The sequence below is a fragment of the Pseudorca crassidens genome, chromosome 7 (genome assembly GCF_039906515.1).
Source record: "Pseudorca crassidens isolate mPseCra1 chromosome 7, mPseCra1.hap1, whole genome shotgun sequence".
NCBI classification, from domain to species: domain Eukaryota; kingdom Metazoa; phylum Chordata; class Mammalia; order Artiodactyla; family Delphinidae; genus Pseudorca; species Pseudorca crassidens.
Genome location: NC_090302.1, coordinates 68429646 through 68449684, shown reverse-complemented (window position 1 = coordinate 68449684; position 20039 = coordinate 68429646). Strand labels below are relative to the sequence as shown.

Below are 20039 nucleotides of genomic sequence, written 5' to 3'. Positions count from 1 at the left end.
AAATATTTTTTAAAAAAAATGGTCACAGGAAATTAAGAAAAACAGGTAGATACAGAATTTTCCTGCTAAACTCATTTACTATATTATATTGTTCTATGATCTTCCTTCCAGTGACTGGATGAACTACAGCTTAGGTGAGTTGTTTTCTATATTTGAGATTTTATATCCACATGACATAATTATAGAACTTTCAATAAAAATAAACTGCCTGTGGGTACTTCTATACTGGAAATATGTAGGTGTATTCATTTCACAGCTCTGAGAAGAAACCAACAATTAACTTCACTAATTTTAAGTATGTTTACTAACAATGATATCCAAATTCATTAATAAGTGAATTTGAACAAATGCACTTTACGATCCATTAAATGTATTTCTCACTGCAGCCGCTGCAGAAATCATTTTGGAAATAAACACAAACATATACGTATTCACAGAAAATACCACTTATAGCTTTAATATCAAACATAGCTATCACAGTCAGTTCAAAAAAAGAGCATAAAGTGCAAAAGCTCCATTTCAAAAGGCCTTGAATTACTCCCAAAGTAATGGAGATGAAATGCTACCACAGCCCGTGGGCCTACCACCCATATACAGCACACCCTATATGAAGGACAGAACAAGGTATATATCTGAAAATACTCTATTTGCTCTGATTACATATTGTGGTTACATCGCCTTAAATCTGGTTTAACATATAGGGAAAGACACAATTCAAACAATTAGTCCCTTAGAGTAGGGGTCATTAAAAAAAAAAAAAAAAAAACATCTGTAGGAGAACGATGTCTATAAAATCCATTGAGAATCCCAACCTGGCCCGAGACTCCTCTTTGACCAGCTGGGTCAGCAGGACCCAGGCAAAGAGCTGGCTATTAAAGGTTCCAAGTTCATTTGGGGAAAAGGAGCTATGAGGGGGGCTCTGGCCAGGCAAGCTTCAGCCCTCACCTGTCCCCCAGAGATGGTTCCATGTCAGCCCCGAGGGATAAAGAGCCGGGGAAGGATCACATCCCAGTTTTGGAGCCTTCGGTATGGCAGCAGCTCAGGTAAGCATAATGAACTAGTAAGAAGTTTTTACACACCTGAGAAATCCAATAAATAGAAGACGTGATGGTATTTTTACAAAGCCTGTGCTTGATGACCATCAAGGTTAGTCCCCCAACAGAACAACTTTGATCCACAATTCATGTTGTATAGGCACTCTTCAGAAGGACAGGCACAGAGTTCCCCCAAAAGGTAGCCTATTACCAAACAGGTGTAGATATCTCATCCCCAAACACCTGCAATATACTCACTGAAGTGCTTGTTTTACATTATAATAATAAAGGGGAGAAAATATTTTCTAAAAATCATCAAACACTATAAAACAAGAATCATTAACTTAAGTGATCACTTGGTAAATTAATGTTTTTTAATATTCTAAATCCAGTTCCTGCTGGGTATCTCTCTTAGGCAAATTCTAACCAGAACAAATATCTAATAGCCATGCTGAGGAACGGCCGTGACCTAACTCCTAAATGTCAAATCTCCACTTCCCTGAATTATCAGGGGGGAAAAAAAGGATTCTTGATTTCACATCAATTAATGAAATGAGCTATGCACTTTTTTAAAATCTGAAAACATCAAAACCTGTAGAACCATATATTTAACAGCTATTTTCTATGACTTGTCCATCTAAGTGCAGAAGCATATCAAAAAGCAGAATTCAGTTCATTATTTCTTAGGGCCCATTCATGTGAGGCTCGATTAAAAGGGAAGGCTCAGTAGTAAGTCTTAGAATCCAGTGATGAACACTCAAGAGCATAGCTAACTCTCTCGTATATCCCAAAACCTGCTCTTCAGGAAAAATATACAACTGGCATTTATATGCCATTCAAGGTACAAGATCAACTGTCAGCTCTAAAAGACATCAATGGACAACTATATTAGGAAAAAAAAGACAAGAAGGAAATATATCAAAATATATTAACAATGGTTGTCCTTGAGCTACAGAAATACACATTACTTTATTTCTTCTCCATCAACTTTTCTTAATATCCCCATTTTCTTTAAAATGCATGTAGTGCTATGAGCACTATGAATACAAATGTAAATATACATGATGCCATAAACCTAACTTAAAGTAAGATTGGTATATTCCTACTCTTTTTAAAATTTTGTTTATTTATTTATTTTTGTCTGCGTTGGGTCTTCGTTGCTGCACGTGGGCTTTCTCTAGTTGCAGCAAGCTGGGGCTACTCTTCGATGCGGTGCTCAGGCTTCTCATTGCGGTGGCTTCTCTTGTTGAGGAGCACGGGCTCTAGATGCGCGGGCTTCAGTAGTTGTGGCACACAGGCTCAGTAGCTGTGGCACACAGGCTCAGTAGTTGTGGCGCACGGGCTTAGTTGCTCCGCAGCATGTGGGATCTTCCTGGACCAGGGCTCGAACCCGTGTCCCCTGCATTGGCAGGCGGATTCTTAACCACTGCGCCACCAGGGAAGCCCTATTCCTACTCTCTTGATTTACCATTCCACGCTGGCAAGCATAGTGATTTCTGTTCAAAAGCAAAGTCTTGTCTTCCTCAAATATACCCCATTCCACACTTTTTTCTCAGTCTTCATCTCATTAAAACCAATCTCTAGAAGGGCATTCTGTTTTTCATAACAAAAGCATTCTCTCCGAAACTTAACTTAGTCATTTGTCTTGTAGGAGAAGCAGAGAAATAGTCCTGTGAGTTAGTGTACTTACTTCCTTACTTCCAGCAGAGTCACATTGTATCCCTATTTCCAAAGGTCACTCAGAACCTTCCGGAAGGGCAATGTCAAAGCCTTGGGGGCTGGAGGTGGTGTTTCCCATGGAACACACCCTTCATTTCATAGGGAGAAACGGTCCCTCCTTAATGGTTGGGACAATGCTCCCATCACTGAGGAGCTTTCAAGACAGAAATTAAACCTCACACACACACACAAAACATTTCCTACACTCTCTGCTTCTCCTTATTTACTTTTTCGCACTAAAAGAGCTGGGCTTAAAATACAACAAACTCCCTACTTGGAGCATTTTTATATTGCAGGATGGAGGAGATGAGAATCCGTGCCTGGTGGGTCAATCTGGATGGTCTGACGTTTCCCTTTAAAGAAAATTCTAGACTTGAAACCCAAAGGACTTAAGAGCAGTTTTTCCAATTCTGTTCCACAAGTCACCTAGGTCTCATATGGGTACATTAAAGATTCCATGAGTATTTAATTCAAATACCGTTTTTTAAACTATAATAAAGCAACATGTACACTCATTCAATACCAAATTTTTCTACCTTGGAAATGACCAATTTGTTAATTTCCATTTTCACTGCCTTTTATATTATTCACGAAGTGCTGTAAGTTCAACCTCGAAATAAATTTAAGCTAATAAAATACAAATTATTTCACACATTAGGTCTCCATAAAGATTTCTTACTGCAAACAGGATTCTGCTGCTAAAATAATTTGAAAACCACAGAAGTAGAATAAAGTCACTCATTTCTAAAGTCTAAATTCAGTTGCTTCTTGGACTTTTCACCTGCAATTCTGTGCAAATTTTAACCAGAGTAAGAGTTCCCGGACAAGCCAAAAACTGCTACTGCCCAACTCTTAAATACTTAGGACAGTGACATGATTCCCATCCACACAAGAAGGACACATCTGTTCTGCCCTCTCCCGTGATGGAATGTTGCAAAGCAAGAGATGCCTGAGTTAAAATGAGTATCCCTGAGGTCACGAATTCCCACCTCGCACCTTGAAGACATATGCGGAGTCTCCCATTCAGCCCAGTGAAGAGGACAGCAGTTGCACCCAGTGTCACTTTAGGTGAGAACTCAGAAGGCAAGAGATTTGCCCTGCTGCACCCAAAGCAGCCAGTGTGTAGTTAAGGCCAGCACTTAAGAAAAGCACGTGGTCAAACGCCGGCGTGGAGAAACCATAGGAAGCACCTCATACTGTGAGGATACCGAGTGTAATTCCCACAGTAAATATCAAAGACAGAAGCGGCAAGATTCTTGAGGATAATTTCCGGAATAGGACAGCATACAGGAGGCTTCCAATGAGAACAACTTCTAAAACTTCATGTTTGCTCCAGTTTGAACCAGGACCCCTACCACGATTGTCACAGGCCGTTGGCAATGTCACAGAGGTCAAGCAGTAAAGGGGTGGGTCTCTGCATGGAACGCTCACACCACTCACACCGTAGCTAGTCTTCTCTTTGTGTGCTGGAGCATACTGGGCTGAGGGGCGGGGACCGTGTCAGCATTTAAAACTTGCGCTTATCTTCAAGAACGGCTTAAAGTGGAGTGTCATTTTTGGCATACACGGAGGGTTTTTCTTGTTAGCTTCACCCTGATCTGAAGTCAAGTTCCCATCTCTCAGAAGAGGTAGCAGGAAAAGGATGCACACATGTATGTAAACCCTGGGTTACGGAGAGATGCAAGGGGGGAAACCAGCCTCCTTAGCCGCGAGCCCTGTGTGTGTTCCATTTGTTTGCTTTCGTTTCAGGACAGTTTCCCCAAATGAAAATCTCTGGCCTCTTCCATCATACAGTCAGAGGGTCTTGTCGGGCGCAGGATTTGTCTGTCAAGGGAGGGTCCGCTCCGAGAGCACATGGGAACGGTGGGATCTGGAGCAAACCCTCACCAGGAAGCGAGGCGTGTGCAGCGCTGGGTCCCCCACGGGACAGCTCTGCCATCACCATAAAGGACGCAGCCCAATGAGCACTGCAGCTGGAGGTGACACTGAGAAGACACACCTAGTGCCCCTCGGCCCTCTACTTCCCATCTTTGGGAAAGGGGAAGACACCCGCTGCTCCCCAGGCACCGTGGAGTCCTGGCGGTCCACAGACACACTAGTTAGAACCCAAGGGCACTGAATTTTTAAAAGACAGACCCCACCCCCGACTCTGCGAACCCCGCTGGCTGTCTCTGCTGGGAGATGAAGTTTAGGTGCGTGAGAGAAGATAAGCAGAGAGGCCAGCCACTGCCTCGCCATCACGTGATCTTGACGGGTGATTTCTTGTTGGCGCACAGAAGGGACACGTAGGGGACACCGATGAAGGCCCATCTCTCGCTGGGCCAAAACTTGATGACGGGGCCTTGCTCGGGTATCTCGGAGGCAGCATCAAAGTAGGCGAAGCACACGCAGCCCAGGTAGGCGGCCAGGCAGATGAGGATGTGCCTGCGATGGAGACGTGGCGGCGTGAGAACTGAGAGAACCCGACGCAAGTGAGACTGTGCTGGGTTTAGCCCGTTCCTCCCTCCGGCTAACCTGCCTCTCCTGGATGCAAAGACAGGCAGGGGCCTCCTTTAATTAAGAAGGGGTGAGGTTGCCCAACAATCCCTGGAATAGCAGAAGAATGGTAAGTCCTGAGCCAACAAAGCCTCTTTTGGAATGTTCTGAAACATTCCAGCTTGATAACAGGAAAAACCTGCAAATGCCTTTGGGGCTCAGCCGACCGAGGCCCCAGGATTTAAAACAGAGGCACTAATATGATATCACTTATATGCAGAATCTTAAACAAACAAACAAAAAGAACTTATTCACAAAACAGAAACAGACTCACAGACTTAGAGAACGGAACATTTGGTTCCCAGGGAGGAAGAAGTGGGGGAAGGACAGACTGGGAGTTGGGATTGACATGTAAATAAATTGATGAATGAATTAAACTAAAAAAACAAAATAAATAAAACAGAGGCACTAAGGAAATAACCGATGAGCATGTGGAACTAGTGCCCCCACCCTTCTAGCTTTAATAATCGGCTGTACACATCTGACGCCCTTCATCAGGAATAATTTTATACTGATTCACCTGCTTTTGCACTTTAGTAAGGGAACTCTTTTTTATTACTATTATTAAATTCACTGTGCCTGTAAAAAGTTTTCATATTGATCTTTATCATGCAAGGGACCATTTAAAGGCATGTAATCCTACTTTTGTACCTTATGCTGAAACTTAACTCGATGAATTAAAGACTTAAAATACATTTAAAGACAATTAAAGAAAATATTTTTATAAACTTTGGTGGGGGAAGCCTTTCTTAGAATGACACAAAGTTCAGAAACCCTAAAGGGAATGGCTGTGAGAGCCACATGCAATGCACGCCTCTACATTTAAAAACGCATGGAATAAAGATGGCTGTAAGAGTACTACCAGTTTGCTTAGTTGAGAACAGTGTCATTTAAGGGATGTCACAGTCACACTGTAATGCATACAGAAGGGAGAGGAAAAAAAAAAACCTAAAGGAAAAGACTGACAGATGTGAGAACATGAAAATTTTAAACCAGTATGACACAAAATATAATTAACATACTGAAAGGTAAATGGGAAACTGGGGGTAAATATTTGCACCATGTGACAAAGAATTAAAATCCCTATCTTACAAAGAATCAAAAGACTAATCATCTCATAGGGTGTCTGGGATTAGCTTTAAATAATCCGGGTGTGGGTGGGTAGTGGGTGAAGGTGGCATGAATGAGATTGGCCTCACGTAGATACTACTGAAGCTAAGTGTTGCCTACCTGGGGGCCCCATGTATTAATCTCTGTACTTTTGAAAATGTTGCAAGTGTGCCCAATAAATGGCCTATAGGTAGTAAACAGTAATGACTGTCTCCTATGTGTCAGGCACTAGGTGCTGGATATAAACTTTTAAAAATGGAAACACTCCACAGGGATGATAAAGAAACTTAAAAGGCACATTTCAAAAGAGGAAAGATATAGTAATTTTACATTTGAAAAGATGCCCAACAAAATACTAATTTTTTAAAAAGACATGAAAATAAAATCTTTTCAGGTTAACAAAGACTTTTTTTAAAGTTACTAATATCCAGTATATGTGAAAGTGTATCTTACAGATACACTTTTACTATCTTACAGATTTTAGTAAAAAGTGTTAGTTGATATAATATCTCTGGATTTGGCAACATATTATAATTTAACCTAAGGACACAATTCAGGCATATGAACAAATACAGATGTTCATTACCGATTATTTGTAAAAGCGGAAAGTTAGAAATAACCTAAGTATCCATTAATAGAGAGGTTGGTAAATGAATTATAAAGTATCCATATTGTGAGGTATTAACTGGACACAAAAACTGTTGAAGATAATATAAACGCACTGGTAAGGAAAGCTGTCTATGATCTAATATGTAGTTTAAACAACAAAAGAAGGACCAATATGCATCATGTATAGAACGATGTTATTTTTGCTTTTAAAAGGAGAATTAGAGAACTATGTATATAAAGCACCTGGAAGGATGCACTTCAGGCTGTTAACAACTGTTCTCTCTCTTTGGTGGACAGAATTATGAAAGTCTCTCTTTCTATACTTACCTATTGTTTAAATTTGTTATAATAAATAAATATGTCACTTTACAACTGGATGAAAAAATGGTTCAACTTTGTTTTTGTTTTTCTTTTGAGGCCACACCACACAGCACGTGCGATCTTAGTTCCCTGACCAGGGATCAAACCTGCGCCCCCTGCAGTGGACGCACAGAGTCTTAACCACTGGACCACAGGGGAAGTCTCAGAAAATGGTTCAACTTTGGGGGGGAAAAAAAAAAACAACCTCAGAAAGTACACCAAATTTAGAAACAAATAAAGCTGGAATCCAAGTTATTACAGTCGACTTTTTGAATTTTACTTAAATCACTGTATGATAAGGGAGCTTGGATCGATTAAAAACGTACTATATCTTCAGTGAGATCCTATTTCCACAGGTGGATACAGTTATCAAAATTTACCAGACTACACAGTTAAAACCTGTGCATCTGATCATTCCCAGGAAGAAAACCACTGGATTTCCTCCCCAGCTTTCTGAGTACGGGATTCTGCGTGCTGTTCTGTAGCTTTCTTTTTCTTAAGTGTATCCTGAGCCTTCTAAGCTGTAGATGCTCCAATTCCCCATCACTGAGCTCCTAGACTGGTTTGTTGTCACCAGGTGGGTGATCCTGAACAAAGCCAAAGACACTGTCCCTAGGTGACCCGTGAGGCCCAGGCTGGTCACTCAGGCTCAAAAGGCGTGCTTGGTCCCCATTCAGGACCGTCCTATCCCCACATCACATCTGTCCCGAGCCTTCGCCACCTTCCCCCACCCTGGAGATCTAGCTAGAGCTCAGGTTACGGATTCAAGTTCCGAGCTCCTTTCTGCTTTAATAATGGAACTAGAGGTGAGAGACCACAGACGTGAAGCACAGACAATTAGGTCTGTTTGTTCCGGCTAAGCCTGCTCCCTGGAGCTGTTGCTGCTTTTTCTATCGCTTCTGAAATGTCTGACAGTCTACTTGAGGAGAGGAGGCACCCAGGCTCAGCTCTGTCCCCCGTGTACATCTGCGCCCCGCGCAGGGAGAACGGAGCGACAGCGAGGGTAGACCCTGCCTGGTGACCACCCACCCCACCACGAGCGGGGCTCACCACACGCAGTGCAGGTAGGGAAAGTGGAAGGACGACAGCAGCTCACAGAAGGCCCGGTCACTGATCCAGCAGAAGAGGGCGAGGGTCCACCAGAGGCCTGAGAAGAGACCCAGCTTAAAAACACGCACGTTGTCACACCTGCCCGGGGATGCAGAGAACAGCTCGTGTCAGTCCTGGCTCCTGTTACCTTGCTGGCCGCTTCTTCTCTGCTTCCTCTTGCCTCCCTGGCCCCTTGGCACCAGGGTTCCCACCCAACGCCCCGTCACACGTGCTCACGGATGTAAACACCGTATGTACCCTGATGGCTCAAAAAGCCACACTCCTCACCGAGGCCTCTCCTTGACTCCAGACTTAACAAACCACATGTCACATTCTTGACACGTCCACCCGACACCCAGTGTTGATCTAAAGTTTACACGTCCACAACGTACTCCTAAATCCTTCCTTCTGCCCAATGCCCGTCCTTCTCCCAGCCCTCTCAGGAAGAGGTCACTCTGTGCTTTCAGGACCTCAGGCCAAGAATTCTGGAGTCCTTGTTCTCTTTCTCACCCACCCCACATCCAATCCATCAGCCCCTCAATATATATCCAAAATCTGACCTCTTTCCATCACGTCCACCTGGGTCCAAGCCACCATCATCTCCTGCCTGAGTTACAGCCACTGCCTCCATCCAACCCTGCTCCTACAGTCACCTCTCAACACCCTGCCCAAAAGCCTCCAACTGCTTCCCTTCTCCCAGAGGGCAAGCCAAAGTGCTCACGGAGGCCACGAGGCCCCAGTGTGCTGGCTTCTCCTCTGTGCTCCACCCCCGTCCTCCATACTCTGCCCCTCACTGCCTCTGCTCATCAAACCCCCCAGGGACCTCTGCCATTCCTCCAAAATCCTGGGCACATTCCTCCAGGCCTTAGCACTTGCCGTTCCTGCCACCTGGAATGCTGTTCCCAGATATACACGCGGCTCGCCACCTCCAAGTCTTCGCTCAGATGTCACTCAGTGAGCCCTCTGCTGAGCACTGTTCCTAACAATCGCACCACCTGTTTCTACCCCCTAAGTGACCCTCGCGATCACCTTCTTCCCTCCTCTAGTTCTCTCTGTAGCGACTACAGCCCCGCTGACATCCTCTGTGTTTTCCTTATATATTTAAGACCTATCTCCTACCAGCAGGTAAGCTGCTCACTGCTGCACCTCCAGCCCCTGGGACAGCGCCAGGCACATAGGAGACTCACAGCACTCCTGAACGCACGCTGGAACAAAAGGGTTTCTGAAATAAACCCCAACAGCTCAAAGGAAATTTCAGCTGCCGTTCTCTTTCCTCGTCACCAAATGGCTTGCGAAGTGGGTGACTTCTATTCCTAGGGAGAAATGCCCAGAGGCAGCTGGTGGCTGAGGGTCCTCCGAACCCTCCCTCAGGGTCTCTTTCCCTTAAAGGACTGCTCCCCGGTCAGTCAAGCTCGCTCACTCTCAGGGTCAGCATTGGTTCATATTTGTTGAACGAGTAGACGGTGTCAGAAGCCTGACTTGCTGGGACCTTTCCCAGCTGCCTGACAGAAACATGAGTAAAAGCGTCAGTGAAAACGGGATGGACAGCAGGCTCAGAGAGACCCGCTCAAAAAACACACTGAGAAACCCTGTCGGTAGGAGGGCTAAATGCACCACCTGAAAAAATTTTTGAAAGAATTAATAGAGCCCACGACATAAGCAGTGAGTACTTTCCAGTTTAGTGACGAAAACAGAGATGAACAATTTCCATTTTCCCTCTTCTCTTCAGCACACTCTCCTCTGAACGGCTCACCCTTGGACCCGCGGCCCCTCTCCCAGAGCCCTGTCCCCTCACTCCGCCCATTTTTCTCCACCCCTGCAGGTCTCAGCTTCAAGGGCACTTTCTCAAATAGACTTTCTCTGACAGCCCAAGTACCATCGAACTCCCCCATCACATTCTCTCCTGGGGCCCTGCCATCTTTCCTCATAACATGCATCACAAGCTGAGAGTGTGTATTTGTTTAAGTGTTTGTTAATACCTAGTATCCGCCTAGACTGTAAGACCAATGAGCGCAGGAACTAGGCCTACTCTTTTACTAATGTATATCCAGCATCTAGCAACAGTGCCTGGTCCAGAATAAGCACACTTAAAAATAAGGCTTGCTCCATGAACAGATAAAACTGTCCTTCACTTCTTTATTTAACTGCCTCCTAGTGATCTGATCAGAACATTTTTTTAGATTAAAAAAACAAAACAGTAACAATATTGATTGGGTACCAAATTCTCAGAATCCACACCAGGCACTGTACAAGGCAAAATAAGCAGGCCTGGGCCTCCCTGGTGGTGCAGTGGTTAAGAATCTGCCTGCCAATGCAGGAGACATGGGTTCGAGCCTGGGTCTGGGAAGATCCCACATGCCGCGGAGCAACTAAGCTCGTGTGCCACAACTACTGAGCCTGCGCTCGAGGGCCCATGAGCCACAACTACTGAGCCCATGTACCACAACTACTGAAGCCCGCACGCCTAGAGCCCGTGCTCTGCAGCAAGAGAAGCCACCACAATGAGAAGCCCGCGCACCACAGCGAAGCTCGCAGCAACCAGAGAAAAGCCCGCATGCAGCAACGAAGACCCAACGCAGCCAAAAATAAAATAAAAATTTATGAAAAATAATAATAATAAACAGGCCTCTTGCCATGTTAAAAGGTAAAATGAAAACTAACAAAAACAAGCATCAACAAATATGTAGACAGTTAGCCTGGTGTAACAGGAACTATGTAAGCTCAATTTAACTAAACGTAGGAAATCTGGCTTAAGGGCCACACCAGCACAGAGAGCTGCAGATGCAGTGTACGTGGCAAGAGAGGCTGAAAGGCAGGTGGTCACGGAAGAGGCGGGGCGGGGCTGACACTTGTGAAGCAGGGAGGAAAAACAAAGTCCTGCAGAGTCAGGGACTCAGGGCACCTGGTACTGACCCTTTCTCTGTTTCTAGAGACACAGGTCCTGCTGTACGCCACTAACAAGGGCTACGTGAACTTGAGGCTTGCCCAAACCTGCGCTCCGTCAGGTTTTATCCCCACTTTTCAGGGCTTATATCACAATGTCAATGTAAGGTTAAACGGGAAAAGCAGGACACAAGTCATATATATACACACATGTGTATCAGGACCCTATTTTAGGATAGAAAAACTGAGAGGATGGCTGTCGTTTCTTCTCTTCTTGACCCTTTGTTGTGCTCTCAAGGTTTTCCTTAACAATAAATTCACTCCTATAATCAGAAAAAGTCTATTTCAAAATATTCTCAACACAGCTGAGTCACTTGGTGATGTGACAACACAAATGTCAGTCACTGTCAGGTCGTGACCCCCAGACATAAGAAAATTTTGTTTCCTCCTGGTCTGAGAGAAGGTTTAATAAGGACAATGAATGTATGAAAAGACTAGAAACAAGCTCTAGGAATGAGGCTAATGAGAAATGGAAAGGTAAAAAACAGCCCCTCCCCTATCTGTTCTGAGCAGAGGGAGGTGGGATGAGGAACATTTAGCTGAGACATGACAGATCATTGCTGATGACAAGCAGTGAACACTCTGGAAGGACATGACAAGAGCGACAGGGCATCTTCTTGCTGGGGATGTTATCAAAGCAGGCCAACAAGCATCTTCTCTTTCCTCTCCGGGACTTGAGTGGGAAGTGTGACACAGCAGTGTATGGGGTCCTCGTCCCTGCCCATGTGGAGTTACGTCAAGCAGAGGAGACAGACATTGAGCAAAACAACAGCACGAATACTTTTTAAATTACAACCAAGATGGGGGCCATAAAGGAGAAGTATGGGATGCTCTGAGAGCATATAAATGGTTGAGCCCAAACCTGAAGGATGAGCAGAAATGAACCAAGCAAGAGGGTCAGAAAGAAGGGACAGCATGCACCCAGACCTGGAGCCGGGAGGAGCCAGGCCCCCTTGGGGACACGGAAGGTCAGAATGGCTGGAGGACAGAATGTAAGGGGAGCTTTGTGGGGGAGAGATCCACAGGCAGGGACCACGTGGAGGATTTTGAATTTTAACCTAATTGTGATGCCAACCAATAGAAAAATAATGATGATCAGATGAGATGACTGGGGAAGGAAGAGGAAGCCAGACCTTCGGCTTGAGCAAATGGGTAAATGGTGCTCTAATTTACTGAGGCTGGAAATATTAAGAGAGCCAGAACTGGAAAGGGAGATCAGGAATCTGGGTTTGGATAAGTTGGATTTGAGATGCCTGAGACACGTGGAGTTGGAGAGGTCAGGCAGGCAGCTAGATACACAGTGGTGGAGTAGAAGGAAGGACTGGGTTAGAGCCATTTGCATACGTACAGGAATTAAAGCCATGGAGTAGACGAGAGGTTGTAGGGGGAAATATAGTGGGAGAAAAGCAGAGAGGTGAGGGTGTACCTTATGGGGTCCCTACATGGACAGGCGCATAGAAAAGAAGGAGCTTGCAAGAGGGGCTTGAGAGGACCTGCCGCAGAGTTGGTAGAAACTCAGGAGGGCGTGGTGTCATAGGAATCACGGGAAAGAATGTTCCAAGGATGAGGGGGTGAATTGTGCAGAGAGCTGACATTCAGGAGGACAGAAAAATGACCATTGGATGCACAACCAAGAGGGTTTGGGTATTGAAGTGGGGACAGAAGCCAGATTGGAGTGGCCTGAAGACTAAATGAGAGGTGATGGATGGAGACAATTTTATTTATTTATTTGTGTGTGTGTGTGTGTGTGTGTGTGTGTGTGTGTGGCCACGCCACACGGCTTACAGGATCTTAGCTCCTCCACCAGGGATTGAACCCGGGCCACAGCCGTGAAAGCTCCGAGTGCTAACCACTGGACCGCCAGGGAACTCCCTGGAGGCAACTTTTAAATAGGTGTGGCTGTGACAGACAGGAGAGAGAAAGGGTGAGGGCTGGAGACAGATGTGACTGAGTCCAGGTTTGGGTGTTAGAGAAGATGGGGGAGACTCAAACACGGCTGCAGGCTAAGGGGATGGATCCTTTGGAGAGGGAGGGATGACACAGGGGGTAAACTAAGCATAGGAGAAGAGGGAATTATCAAGGGGCAGAAAGGCAGACCCTAGGTGGAGGCGGGGATGCTTCCCATGATGCGGCAATCTGCTAATGTCGTGATGAAGACCAATTAGCAGTAGTGAGGACTAGCTTTTTAGGGGCCAAGATTTTAAGTATGGAACAGAAATTATTTCCTCTGTAGTTACTTGCAAAGGTTGGAATATTAAAGAAAGATATGTTTCCCTGCTTAAAGATCACAGTTGTGAAGCAGAATTTAAACCTTAAAAGCATCTGCCCTAACCACTTGTCTTTCATTTGCTCTTGTTTAGGTAATATGAATTTAAAAGTTGCCCTTTCCTTAGGTATTTTTTAACAAAATTATAGACTAAAACAGATGATTAGACTCAGGAGTTAAAATGACAACAAGATTGCAATGAATTCTCAAGAAACATAGCTAAGTGCAGAACATTCGATTGACTTCAAGCCTAACAGCAGGCAGCACCACTGGACTGACTAATACAAATCCATCCAGATGTCTTTATAGGCAATTTATCGGGTTGGCCAAAAAGTGCCTTCAGTTTTTAAGTAAAAATAAGAGACACATTTTTCATTTTCACCCAGAACTTTATTGAACATATTCACCCTTTTGTTCCACTACCTTCTGCCATTTTTCAGGCAACTTCATAATTCCACTTTCGCAAAATGTTTTATCTTTTTGAGCACCTGTTCCAGGTGCCTTTTACAGTCTTCCAGGGAATTGAAATTTTTTCCAGTAAGAGAATTTTGTAAACACCAAAATCAATGGAAATCTAAATAGACATTTCTCCAAAGAAAACATACAGATGGCCAGAAAGCACATGAAAAGATGCTCAACATCACTAATTATCAAAAAAAAAAAAAATGCAAATCAGAACTACAGTGAGGTATCACCTGACAGCAGTCAGAATGGCCATCATCAAAAAGTCTACAAACAATAAATGCTGGAGAGGGTGTGGAGAAAAGGGAACACTCTTGCACTCTTGGTGGGAATGTAAATTGATACAGCCACTATGGAGAACAGTATGGAGGTTCCTCACAAAACTAAAAATAGAACTACCATGTGACCCAGCAATCCCACTACTGGGCATATATCCTGAGGAAACCATAATTCAAATAGAGTCATGTACCCAATGTTCATTGCAGCTCTATTTACAATAGCCAGGATGTGGAAGCAACCTAAGTGTCCATCGACAGAGGAATGGATAAAGACGATGTGGCACATATATACAATGGAATATTACTTAGCCAAAATTTTTAATCTTTTTGAGCAAAGAACTGTTCCAGATGCCTTTTACAGTCTTCCAGGGAAATGAAAATTCTTCTGTTAGGAGAAGTTTGTGAAGACCGAAATAAATGGAAATCCGAAGGTGCAACGTCTGGTGAATACGGCAGATGAATCAGAACTTCCCAGCCAAGCTGTAACAGTTTTTGCCTGGTCATCAAAGAAACATGCGGTCTTGCGTTATCCTGATGGAAGATTATGCGTTTTCTGTTGACTAATTCCGGATGCTTTTCGCCGAGTGCTGCTTTCAGTTGGTCTAACTGGGAACAGTATCTGTTGGAATTAATCGTTTGGTTTTCCAGAAGGAGCTCATAATACGGGACTCCCTTCCAATCCCACCATATACACAACATCACCTTCTTTGGATGAAGGTGTGGTTGGTCGTGGTTCATTTCGCTTGCCCCACGATCTCTCCCATTCCACATTATTGTACAGCATCCACTGTTCATTGCCCGTCACGATTTGTTTTAAAAATGGAAGGTTTTCATTACATTTAAGCAGAGAATAGCATGCAGAAATACGGTCAAGAAGGTTTTTCTTGCTTAACTTACGTGGAACCCAAACATCAAAGCCATGAACATAACCAAGCTGGTGCAAATGATTTTCAATGCTTGATTTGGATATTTTGAGAATGTCGGCTGTCTCCCTCATGGTATAACGTTGACTGTTCTCAATTAACGTCTCGATTTGATCACTATCAACTTCACCTGGTGTACCCGACCGGGGAGCATCATCCAGTGAGAAATCTCCAGAACGAAACTTCACAAACCCTTTTGACATGTTCGATCAGTCACAGCACCTTCTCCATACACTGCACAAATCTTTTCTTGCATTTTGGTTGCATTTTTACCTTTCTTGAAATAATAAAGCATAGTCAGCCAAAAATGTTGCTTTTTTTCTTCCATCTTCAATATTAAAATGGCCACAAAAATTCACCAATTTTAATAAGTCTTTTTTTAAATTTCTTTTTGGCTGCATTGGGTCTTGGCTGCTGTGCACAGGCTTTCTCTAGTTACGGCGTGCGGGGACTACTCTTCGTTGCGGTGCGCGGGCTTCTCACTGCGGTGGCTTCTCTTGTTGCAGAACACGGGATCTAGGTGCACGGGCTTCAGTAGTTGTGGTTCACAGGCTCTAGAGCGCAGGCTCAGCAGTTGTGGCACACAGCCTCAGTAGTTGTGGCGCACGGGCTTAGCTGCTCCGCAGCATGTGGGATCTTCCCGGACCAGGGCTCAAACCTGCATCCTCCGCATTGGCAGGTGGATTCTTAACCACTGCGCCACCAGGGAAGTCCCGATAAGTGGTTTTTTTAAATGCACGCTAATATGACAGCTGTCACATACAATCTAACAAAATTGTTTTGAATGAAGTTAAAGACAACTAAGTACTACTAGAGCCATCTTATGGAAAAAAACGAATGAAACTTTCGGCCAACCCAATAATTGTTTTCCAAAGAGTTTTAAGATCTGTTAGTGTTCTGGAGTTTTAAGATGTGTTAGTGTTCTGAAATGGGTCTCTTACTTCCCAGGTCTGTGAAGGCTACTCAAAGCCGACAAGACAAAACAAGACAAGACAGGGCAGAGTCTTTCCACTGCCAGCCAGCAAGTTTAAATACCTCTTCAACCACCTCTGTCCCTACCTGGTATTGCTAATAATCAAAACAACACACAGAGACAAAGCATTGGCAGGAAATATATACATGTCTCCACTCAAAACAAAGACTGAGAGAAAGCTTATAACACATTACACAGAGAAACTCTCACTAAGGTAGATAAATGTAAGACTTCAATTAAGAGCATCTATGTCCATGACCAAGAGTCATGAATTAAAATGGATGTCTACAAGTGAGCGCAGAGAAAAAGAAGCATTTTCAAAGAGTATTACAATAAGGGCAGTGGTTGAGTTGTGTTTTAATTGGGGCTGAATAAGACAGTCATAAACGCACAAGAGCTAAACTAAAATGTTTCTGGATATCAACCTGAACTCTGCACATACAACTTCCCACAAGAAAATGCTTATGCAAACAGCAAAGGCTTTACCTGATAGACTGTAAGAAACTAGGCCTCAGAGAAAGGAGCAGTGCTGCTTTGTATATAGACATTCATTTCTTTTTCCTTCTGTATGTAAATGCAATAGCCTCTCTAGGACTTTGCTTTCCTCCTTATTCGTGTCACATGAGCACATCTATTCTCCTTTCTACAGAATTACCTCTAGGCAGCTTGGTCTAGGCACTCACCAGGTCCTTGAGATGTTTCCTCCTAAGCTAGTTTCGAACCATTGGGATGCATTGCATACACTGCTCCCCTCTTTCTGAAAATGAGATCATTAACATTTTGAACCAAACCAGGCAACTTGATGCTAATCCAAAAGTCAGGAACTACTCTTTGTGAGGGGTATCTCCTCTTCCACATTCAAGGGCAGTAAAAGAACCAGGAGCTGGTTTGCTCCTACCCCAGGGACAGCCTCAGGGCCAGGCAGGAAGACCTGCACCCACCTCCTTAGCTCAGCAACGAGCAGCGCCGTGCAAGGAACCCCCAGGGTCATCAGAGAGATGTTGTTGATGGCAGGCTTGACAAACGCCAGGCACGTTGTAACTGCAGACAGGACGCAGACCACCGCCTTGAACCTGCCCCTGCATGGGTGAAAGCAAACCAAATCCATTAGCAAAGGAGGTCGTGTTGGTTTGTTGAATGCTGGCAAAGTACGGGCACTGCTGATGGGAGTGCAAGCTCAAAAGACATTCCACACTGAGTACCAGGAACGTAAAAAACCATTCTCGTGCACTGGCTCAGTTATTCTAGGAATTTATCCTCAGGAAACAGTAAGAAATTTTCAAAATATTTAGCCATGAAAATGGTAAAATTAAAATCAACCTAAATCCCTAAGGGTGAGATATGAATACTTGATTTTTTTTTAGTGGCATTTCTCTGTATGTTTTTTTCAGATGTTTTACAGCATGATTGGGCAAACTCTCTCTGTAAAGGGTCAGATAGTAAATATTTTAGGTTTTGCAGGTCACAGGGTCTCTGCCTCAGCTACTCAACTCTGCCACTGTGGACAGCAAGTAAGCAAATGGGCATGGCTATGCACCAATAAAACTTGATTTGCAAAAACAGGCAAGGGGCCCATTTGGCCGAAGAACATAGTCTGCCAACCCCTGTTCTACAAGGTGAACATGTATGACCTTTATCAGAAAAACAGAGACCATTTACAAACCATAAAACTTCCTAGATTAAAAGAAAAAAATGCCCTATGTGTCTAGCACACAAAAGTCTAAAATTCTAGTGTCTATATTTACTGACAATCCAGTCTAGTATGCATTGGAATTTTGTGTTAGGTTTTCGACATGACAAATCTTAGAAAAATAATGCATACCATCCTTACACCCTTCAGTGAAGGTGCTTTCGGTAGCAAGATCTAGAAGTGGCGACGTGACCCTGGACATGCTCCTTCTTCCCTCCCTGGGACTCCGTTTCCTTATCTACAAATTTCCTGTCTAGTCTGGACTAGATGATCTCAAAGGCCATAGCCATGACTGAAATTTAGGGGCACATGATTTTCCTGAAGTTTCTGTTATTCCTCATTAGCACCATTTACTTTGGCCAAGAGCCCTGGAAAGGGTCACAGTTAGGAAGCTAATCTGCATGAAATTCCATTATAAGGAAATCAAAGTGCTTTGAAACCTTCAAAATACAAATGGATCAGGGCTTCCCTGGTGGCGCAGTGGTTGAGAGTCTGCCTGCCGATGCAGGGGACGCGGGTTCATGCCCCGGTCCGGGAAGATCCCACATGCCGCGGAGCGGCTGGGCCCGTGAGCCATGGCCGCTGAGGCTGCGCATCCGGAGCCTGTGCTCCGCAGCGGGAAGGGCCGCAATGGTGAGAGGCCCACGTACCAGAAAACAAAACAAACAAACAAAAAAACAAATGGATCTCTTAAAGAGGAACACCACTTATCATCAAGGCACAGGAAATCATTGATCAAGCTGCCAACATTCTGACTGGAATGAACAGGAATTGTAGCCCTGAACTTCGACCAGAGGGAAAATATATGTATATGGGAAAGGATCCAGGCAGCAAATCCTCAGGAGAACCGTGTTCTTTTCCTGGCCTTGCCGGCATCCTTCAGCTACCGGATAAAAGTCTGCGACTCAGCCTGAGGACGGCAGCGTGACAGGCCCCAGCCCTGAGCATGCGCAGGGCCCTTGGGGACCCACGGTAACTCTGTTACCGGGTTTGAGGTTCTGTGACACGTCAAGGCTTTTTTGCCTTTTAGGCTGCATAAACACATAATCAGATACTTCCAAATTGCATCGTCTCTCTGTAGCCAATGGTTTAGGACTCAGGCACAGGACACGGAGGGCAACATGAGACCCACTATGTTCACATTCTGCCTCCATCACTTAGCAGTGCTGGGGTCTTTGGCAAGTCACTAAAACTCCCTAGGCTTCAGATGTTCCGTATGGAAATCAAGACACTGGCCCCATGGTGTTCATACAAGCATTAAAGCACTCAACACAGAGCCTGGTACATGGTGTGTGCTAATAAAATCCATTATTTCTGTTATCATGACCATCATTTGAGAAGAAATGTTATTTTACATAACATCATTGTTGATAATATCACACGCAGGGAAAAGCTGACTGAGCTGGTGCTGCAATCAGCAAAGGCTCTATATAGTTCTGCCGAAGAGTTCAAAGGCAACAAGCTTGACGAAGCATGCTTTTTCTAAGGGGAACGTGGGCAGACACTTCCCTACCACTCCCCAGAGGGTGTGGAGGAATGCACTTCTGGAAGGCAGCTTAACCAATGAGGACATCGTATGAATGCACGATTCTGCAACCAGCAGAAGTCAACAGAGGTCACCAGCCGACCCCACAGTCACCAGAGGCCCTGGGGATAGACAGAGCTAGAAATAACCCGGAAGCAAGGGGTCCCCATCGGGTGTTTTCTAAACAACCCTTACTGTGGCCTCTGTTCCTGTTTTCAACTTTCCAGCCCATTATGGGCTCAAACTGAACACAAGGTCAGGGAACCCTTAGCACCCCTTCTTCCTGTATTCCCCAAACCAAAATCTAGCAACCAAATACCATCATCATAATATTATTGTAATAATGCTGTTACTGTTCTTATCATTAGCTACCCTTTAAAGCAATGGTTTTCAGCCCTATCAGGCCCTGAGCTCCTTTTATATCAAATGTTTGGTAATGCCCCCTTTACTCTTCTGAAGTGAAACAGAATTTATGGATGATAAAACCTCCCATCACTGGGGCCACCAAAAACATGTCCTTAAA

The 20039-nt window shown here is 44.4% G+C and overlaps 1 protein-coding gene across 4 annotated transcripts in view; it reads right to left on the bottom strand.

Moving 5' to 3' along the window:
* Positions 1-430: 430 nt before the first annotated feature.
* The window catches only part of ACER2 (alkaline ceramidase 2), a 51571-nt gene continuing 31962 nt past the window's right edge, over positions 431-20039 (bottom strand). For 2 of the 4 annotated variants that reach the window (XM_067744491.1, XM_067744488.1), the window contains exons 4-6: positions 17243-17380; positions 8418-8555; positions 431-5177 (exon numbers count right to left, since the gene is read on the bottom strand). In XM_067744491.1, the coding sequence (XP_067600592.1) occupies positions 4991-5177; positions 8418-8555; positions 17243-17380 (463 nt within the window). In that variant the 3' untranslated portion in view covers positions 431-4990. The other 2 variants (XM_067744490.1, XM_067744489.1) reach the window with 2 other exon arrangements.